The 7,485-nt window shown below is 57.8% G+C and overlaps 2 protein-coding genes across 2 annotated transcripts in view; both read right to left on the bottom strand.

The window, feature by feature from the left end:
• The window catches only part of LOC101626998 (chordin), a 7,442-nt gene extending 1,728 nt beyond the window's left edge, over nucleotides 1–5,714 (bottom strand). Inside the window, exons 1-13 of the mRNA XM_012729712.1 lie at nucleotides 5,585–5,714; nucleotides 5,167–5,468; nucleotides 4,942–5,089; nucleotides 4,681–4,787; nucleotides 4,433–4,552; nucleotides 3,403–3,559; nucleotides 2,868–3,088; nucleotides 2,099–2,212; nucleotides 1,506–1,772; nucleotides 1,334–1,427; nucleotides 1,162–1,218; nucleotides 790–893; nucleotides 239–341 (exon numbers count right to left, since the gene is read on the bottom strand). Of these exons, the coding sequence (XP_012585166.1) occupies nucleotides 239–341; nucleotides 790–893; nucleotides 1,162–1,218; nucleotides 1,334–1,427; nucleotides 1,506–1,772; nucleotides 2,099–2,212; nucleotides 2,868–3,088; nucleotides 3,403–3,559; nucleotides 4,433–4,552; nucleotides 4,681–4,787; nucleotides 4,942–5,089; nucleotides 5,167–5,322 (1,648 nt within the window). The 5' untranslated portion in view covers nucleotides 5,323–5,468; nucleotides 5,585–5,714. The remainder of the gene's footprint in view (nucleotides 1–238; nucleotides 342–789; nucleotides 894–1,161; nucleotides 1,219–1,333; nucleotides 1,428–1,505; nucleotides 1,773–2,098; nucleotides 2,213–2,867; nucleotides 3,089–3,402; nucleotides 3,560–4,432; nucleotides 4,553–4,680; nucleotides 4,788–4,941; nucleotides 5,090–5,166; nucleotides 5,469–5,584) is intronic.
• A 3-nt stretch (nucleotides 5,715–5,717) lies between these two features.
• On the bottom strand, nucleotides 5,718–7,306 carry LOC105854065 (chordin-like). Its single transcript, XM_012729722.1, has 5 exons — nucleotides 7,277–7,306; nucleotides 6,733–6,862; nucleotides 6,494–6,622; nucleotides 6,302–6,401; nucleotides 5,718–6,174 (listed from the first exon to the last, which is right to left on the bottom strand). The coding sequence occupies exons 1-5, from the start codon at nucleotides 7,304–7,306 to the stop codon at nucleotides 6,078–6,080; spliced, it is 486 nt and encodes a 161-aa protein (XP_012585176.1). The 3' UTR covers nucleotides 5,718–6,077.
• Nucleotides 7,307–7,485: the final 179 nt, after the last annotated feature.

Genomic DNA, 7,485 nt, shown 5'->3' with positions numbered 1-7,485 from the left:
TGGGTGGGTGGGTGGGTAGATGGATGGGGCAGGAGCTGAAACCCAACATAGCCCATAATACATGCACAGTCTTTCCATTTAGAGCCCTGGCCCCAGGCTAGGCACAAAGCAGTGCTCAATAAATGCTGAATTACTGAGACACCCCTTCCATCCACCCTCACAATGCATCCCCTCACCCAGGACAAAGCAGTGAAGGGCCTTATCTGCCCCAAGAGGCCTCAGTGCCCACCCCCCTCACCTGGACACTGTTTGCAGCAGTCAGTGGGGTTGGCGCGGACAGGCTGGGCACAGGCCAGCCGGGGACACTGTACCTTCTCACAGTGCACCTCTCCCGTGCCCCCCTGTAGGGATCCATTGAGTGAGGGGTGTCAGGAAGGAGGGGAGCACAGAAGCCTCCAGCTTTCTCCCTCTTCTTTCCCATACCTCAAATGCAATAGATGCATGGCCTCTTGCTCAGAAGCCCTGGACGGGTGCTTTATATACCTGAATTCATATCCTCATTGTAACCCTGCAAGGTAGGTGCTATCATATCTGCTTATCACAGGAAGGTACAGAAAGTGCCCGAGGCTATATGGCATGAGTTAGCTGGCAGGACCAGAATTCATGCCCAGGTCAACCCTTGCCCTCTCCTACAGGAAGCCAACTCTCAAAGCCCAAAGGACTTTTCTCAGATGATTTTCATCCTTGAGTCCTCCTCACCGAGGATGGGTTTTCCTCCACTGGCAGCCCCCTCCCCATCTCTGTAGACCCGGCTGGGTTATGGCACCAGAGAAGATGGGGCAGCCATACCTTGCAGGTGCAGACAGCACACTTAATCAAGCCAAATGGGGGCACGACGGGGTGCCACCGGGTACCCGCTGCCCGCCAGCTCCGGTCACCATCAAAATAGCAGCCTGGTGGGGGACAGTGCCCAACTGCCATTAGTATTGAACTCACTAGCTGGGCCCACAACCAAGGCTTGAAGCTCAGGCCAACCCCACACTAGTCAAGCCCAGGGCCCGCTCCTGGGCCAATAACCCTAAAGGAGACAATCAGGTGTCTCTGAAACCTGTGTCCTTCAGCCTCCCCGCCCCCACAAATGCTCTCACCTTCCTGCCTCCCTCTGGTCCCACCCAACAACTCCTCCGCACTCCCCAATCTGCACACACGCTTCCAGCTCACCCTCTCCAGGGTCTCTGCTTCTTGGCAGCCCCAGCAGGTCTCTGACGTCTTGTTTCTCTGTGAGTCAAAGACAGATTGAAAGCAAAGGGTCATCCCCTGTCCATCCCTCCCGAGAGCCTCCTCTCCCACCTGCGGCCCCTCGTTACCCTCCCCTCCCTTTCAGGGCACTCACCTGGGCACACAGGGCAGCACTGGTCCGGAACCTGCACAGGGCTTGGGCAGCTGGTCGGAGGACACACCACAGGGTCACAGATCACTGTGCGTCTCTGCAGGGAGAGGTGAGGAGCGGGTGGACTGGGATTCCCAGGCCCCTTGGCCCAGTGCACCCATCCTGGGCCTCTTACCTGGCAGGTGCACATGGAGCACAGTGGGTCGTAGTTAGGTGCCCAATGAGCCCCATGGGGGCGCTGCTGCCCCTCGAAGAAGCAGGTGTTGGGGTCTCGGGGCCGCCCAGGACCGCTGGGTTTGGCGGGCACAGGGCTGTCTGGGCCTAACACAGCAGGCAGTGCAGGCACGGGGACTGCCACCCCATTGCGTGCCCCCGGCGCCCCCTCGGCCCCTGCTGCTGGCAGGCGTAGACCGCCCACCTGGCATTGGTTGGCAATGTGCACCTGGGAAGAAAGGTGGGTGAGGAACACCTAGGCTCCCCCTTGAGTCGCCATCAGAGACCAGACAACCTGAGAGACACAGGGACACCCTGAGTGTCCCTGTGTCCCCAGAGGATGTCACTAGGGACAGCAATCATTCCGCTGTCAGGGACAGAGGTGTCGGCTGCCAGCTCCGTTACGTGCATGTGTTATCTGACTACATCCTCCCAACCTGTCAGGGAGTTTGGTCCTGCCACCCCCAGGAGTCAGCGAGAGCAAGTAACTTGGACACGGACACACAGCACCAGCCCAACTCTGAGACATGCCCGTGGCCCACACCACCTGCTTACCTGCCCTCGCAGCTCCCCTTGGGGACTCCCCTTGGTGGCAATCACAAGGGAGGCAGTGCCCTGTGCCAGGTGCCGTAGCAGCTCAGGTTCCAGGTCCTTCACCACACCCTGGGCCTATGATTAGATAGGGTATGAGATGGAAACAAGGCAGCCTAAGACTAAGCCTACTCACTTCACAGAGGGAGAAACTGGGACCCAAGGCAGTTCGATGTCTCCAGGGTCGAGAAGCCATTAGCAATAGGGGGGAGCCAAGAAGCCAGCTACATGACCCCAAGTCCATGGCAACTCACCCCACTTCATCCCACCTCAATAGGTCCAGGATATTACATGCTATCTAAGGGGTCCCACCAAAGGAGGATTCAGGGAAGAGAATGGATAATAAAAGGCTGAGTGAGATTCACCCACGTCTGTCTGAGTCCCAGACCAAGCCAGCTCTGCCACACGGGGCTGGCTGCCTGCTCCCTGCTTCCCTCTCCACAGACCCAGAGAGCCCTTCGCGCTAAAAAGCAGATATTTTCCAGGCCCTCCCTGGTGGCACGAGGGGTTAAGGCCCAGCACTATGAAACTATCACAGCCACTGCAGCACGAGTTCGATCCCCCGCCTGGGGGGGGGTGACCCATATGGCACAGAAGACCTCCCCAGACATGCCCAGTGTATTTCAGTACATCTGCCTGTTCTATACCTCAGTTCTTATGTATAAATAAATAAATCTTTAAAAAACAAACAAGCGGGTATTTTCCAAGCTGCATCCCACCATTGCGTCCTCACCTCTGAGCCATAGAATCCCTTCAGTAGCCGCCGGGGCCCTGGCATCCCAGGAGGCCCAAGGAGGTGGGCAGTGACAGTGCCCTGTTCTGAGCCACCAAGCCCAGCCAGCAGCACTTCATAGTGCAGGTGACAGTGGGTATCCAAGGAGAGCCAGGCATGACCTGCTGCCTGGCTCTGCACAGGGGGTAACACCAGGGCTCCTGCCAGGGGCACAGGTAGAACTGGGTGCCACAGAGAAGAGGTTAGAGATGAGACAGTGGCCTGGAGCACCCGCTCAGCCCCGGAATTCCCCGTCTCCCCCAACAAAGACTCTGTGAGCTGGTAGACAATGTCCCGAAGCCTAGGAGCAGGGAGTTTTAGGCCTCTGCACTATGACAACACATGTCCCAGCAGGGCGACCGGACACATCCAGGTGCCAACCTGGAGTCTGGGCACAGAGAAAGACATGCCAGATCCTGGCTCTCTGGCACCATCCCACACATACTCAAGTGACAAGTTAGAGGACACAGAAGGGCAGACACCCTGGGGCACTCACCATCATGGCGGGCACTGTGCCCACTGTAGGGCAGGGCAGCCACGTGCCCCCGCAGCTCTCCGTCTGGTAAGTCCTTGGTGCCCACATTGAGAAACAGCTCATTCTGCAGCAACATATGAGCCCCCCGGGCACCCAGCCCAGGGCAGACTCCCACAGCCTAGTGGACAGGGAAGGCTAAGTCCTAACTATACCCCACCAATCCCTGCTGCACCCCTCCTCAGTTTTCACACAAACCCAAGACTCTGAAGCCTTTCCCCCACCTGTTCACACCCACCCCCCACCACGCATACACACTCCACACACAAGTAACACTGGATAAGAACCTTGCAGGCCATGTTCAAGTCCCCTCTCTGTCACTGCCTACCTATGCAGCAGCTGGAGGAGTTACTTAATCTCTCTGACCCTTCACTTCCTCATCTATACAATGGGTACTCTGAGGGCCAACAATAGTGTAAGTAAGCAACCAAAGGAGACAAAGAGCAGCTCAGCGCTGTCACATGCTGTCACTGTAACGTGGTCTGATTACATGGTCTGCCACACTGGTGTCTAACTGCAGCCATCCAACATGCGCTTCCTGAGAACAGGCGCACAGCTGATTTTCTCTGTATTCCAGACCCTCGCCTAAGGCTCACTAAATATGTGCCCAGTAAAAAAATATAATAATAATGAGCAGCTATATACCAGAGGCATGGAGTGGGGAATGGGATCAAAAATGGGGGGTGGGAGTGGAGAGAGGGAAGTGCACTGGACTATGGTGATGATACACATGTGATGTGGTGATGGGAAGCCCATGGGGATTACAACTGATATGGAAAAGGCACAAAATGATGTAATGATAAACTATTATATTTTTAAAAAACTACATGAATAACATAAAACAAAAGCAAAAAAAAATGTTTCCAGTGAATCAACAGGCCAAAGAGAGCACCCCTGAGCAAGTACCGTGATCACTGTTCTTCCCACCTGCTTCCCCCAGCCCACATCTTGTAGCTCTGAGGCCCTGGGGTTCATGTCTACCAGAAGTACTCACCGTGTGTCCTCCAGGCTGGAGTCCAGCCATGTGGCACAGAACAGAACGCTGGTTCCTCCTCTGGGGTTTCGTCTCCAGCGTTATGGCCACCACCTCACTGCCTGTACCTACTACTTGCACCTGGTGGGCAGGGTTGGAGGACAAATTGGAACAGCAGAGCTGGCCTGGAGCCAGAACCACTGAAGGTTAACTCCCACCCCGTCCAGCTGCCCTGCTGGCCTCCCAGCTCCTGCAGTCCTGACTCGTACCTGGTAGATCAGGGAGCCATTTCCCAGCAGTGTAAGGCTGGCTGAGCCGGCTGCACCCGTCTGAACTGGGTTCAGGGCCTCGGCCCCACAAAGGACACTTTGCAGGACTGCAGAGGAGCCAGACAGACAGTGGCAGGTTAGCCTTTTGGCTGCTCATCTCTTCAGTCGCAGGGGTCCTTCCCATTCACACCCTGGCCCCTCCCTGTGCTAATCTGGCCTCTCAGTTATGTGCCCAAGATGCCAGGCCCCACCCAGACTCACCGTCACAGCTCTGCCTGGCAGTAATGTGTCCACTGATGCGTGGCCCTGGCCCACCTGCCCTCTCCAGGGCCACCTGCAGCTCCCCCAGCACCAGCCAGTCCATCTCCTGGGCTGTCAGATTGGGCAGCACCTCAGCAAAGCCCTGCTCCTGGGGACAGAGCAGGATATGGTGGGCAGCAGCGAGAGACTAGAGATGCTAACAGCAAGAGCCAGATCTTCACTCACCTGATCTGAGGCATTGGCCTGGAGCTCTCGCAACAGCTGCCCCTGGTGCAGAATCTGGAGCCGCAAGGGAACCGGGGCTGGCCCTGCGATGGTCACACGGTGGACACCTCTGAGAGCCAGATGCTCTCCCAACCCTGTCCCGGGCTCTTGCCCCATCCACTTACCCCCACTCCTAGATTCCAGCAGCCCACGGAAGAGTAGCAAAAAATGCAAGGAGTCCTCTGTGTCACTGAGAGTGAGAAGGGTGATGCCACCTATACCCTGCTGGGAGCCTTCTAGGGTCAGGATGGCACTGAAGGTCTCTGGGGGAGGGAAGATCATAAGAGTTCATCAGAAAGCCCTCTCCTCAGCCCTTTCTTTTCCTGGGGATAAAGAACACTCAAGAGTTTCACATCCAGAGGCCCTTTGCTCCCCTCACCTGCAGCCAGGGCCCGGTGCCGGATGAGAGGCCCCCAGACCTCCCCCGAAGGGTGAGAGGGTGTCACGAGTGCCACATACAGCTGTTCTGCCCTAAGGAGCCGCAGAGACAACCGAGGCACTGCCCGCCACACCCCACAGACCTGGAGCAGAGAGACAAGAAGGCCCTACTCAGACAGTAAGCAGGACTGGCCCTGAGAGGCCCCGCTCTAGCGAGGAAGGAATACGGGAAGAGGCCCCATGTCCTCCTAGGAAGCTGGTGAAGGGGCCCTGGAGCCAGATGCTTGGGTCCAATCCTGGCTCCACCACTTACTAGCTGCGTGACCTTGAGCAAATCACATGCTGCTACTGAGCCTCAGTCCCCTCATCTGTAAAACGGCCATCATAATGTCAGTGCCTTCCTCCCACTGGACTTGTGAGGACCCATGGAGGCAAGGCAGAGAGAGCACCCTGTCCACACTGTGCCCAGACTGGATAAGCACTCATAAATGGCATCATCTCACCAGGCCATCTTGGGTAGGGGCAGCAGGGTGTTCAAACAGGATGCTGCCACTGGAGTCTGAGAAGCGGATCCGCGTGGGACGGTCCAGCCTGGGGAGAAGAGGTCCAGTGAAGTGGAACTCTGAGCCTGGGCCAGAACAGCTCCTCCAGCCAGCCTCTCCCAGTTCTCCCTCCCCCGCCCCCATCTGACCCCTGGTTTCTCCTTCCCCTTTCTCACTGCCGGTAGGAGATGGAGAAACGGAGGCTGGAGCGCAGTAGGGACACTCTGGCCCGAGCCACGGCCTGCGACCTCGGCCCAGTCAGCAGCGCCACGAAGTCTGGAGGGGAGGAAGATCGTGTGCAGCAGCCACCCAGCCCCCAATACAATCCCAGCCCTTCCTTCCTCACCCCAACCCTGACCCCAGCCTACCAGTATGGCCCTCTCCACGAACACGATCCTCAGCTCCTGGCTCCCCACGGTCGCTGTAGCTGCGGTGCTCTGGGTCCCTGGGATACTCGAAGGCCAGGCCTGTCGGGGGCCTCTCTGAATTGCTGCGCTCTGAGCCATGGGGACACAGCTTCAGTTGGGAACTGGGAGGACTAGTAGGCCCTCTACCTGCCCCATCAGCATGGCTCAGGACCCAGCAGTGAGGGAGAAGTGAGCCTTACCCTGGGGACAGGTCTGGCAGCAGTGTCCAGGCAGCTGGCGTGGCTGCCCGCAGGTCAGGGTTGGGCACTCGGGTTTGATGTTCTTGCAGCTGACCCTGCCTGGGCCCCTGGCTCTGCGACCCCACTGAGGCTACTCAAGGAAAAGACCAGGAAACAGAGTGAGGACAAGAAATCAATCCTGGGGACCCAGGTCAAGACAGGGTCAGACAGTTCTGCTACTTACAAGCTGCCTGACCCCAGACAAGTTGTCTAGCCACTGGCGCTTCAGGTTCCCTATCTAGAAAGTGGGAATAATGATCTAGCCAGGTTCTAATAGGAGTTAAGTGAGAGACCGACCGGGGAAATGGAATTGGCACAGCGCTTGACACTGTGGGCGATCCATTACAGTCAGCACCTGAAGCTTGAAGTGGGCACCAGAAAAACACTTCAAATATCGAGAGAGGCTTGTTTCTCCCCGTAGAGCTGCGAGTCCACTCCACTAGCTCAAGATCTCGGCGCTGCCCAACCCGCGAGGATCCGGGCCAAGATGGTGAGGTCCACTCACCGCCTCACACGAGCACAGCACGCAGCGCATCACCCCGAAGGGCTCCCCCAGGTCCGGGTGCCACGTCTCGTCCAAGGCATAGACCTTCCCGCCGAAGGAGCAGCCTGCGGGGACGGGCTTGGCTGACGGCCGCTGTCCTGCTCCTGCCGTGCCCGCCCTGGGCGCTGTCGGCCGGGCCTTAGGTCCCCGGGCACGACGCGCCCCGCAGC

This window comes from Condylura cristata, unplaced genomic scaffold (genome assembly GCF_000260355.1).
Source record: "Condylura cristata isolate star-nosed mole 26May11 unplaced genomic scaffold, ConCri1.0 scaffold00003, whole genome shotgun sequence".
Taxonomy (NCBI): domain Eukaryota; kingdom Metazoa; phylum Chordata; class Mammalia; order Eulipotyphla; family Talpidae; genus Condylura; species Condylura cristata.
The sequence above is the reverse complement of the archived record's forward strand: the minus strand, read 5'-3'. Positions and strand labels throughout refer to the sequence as shown.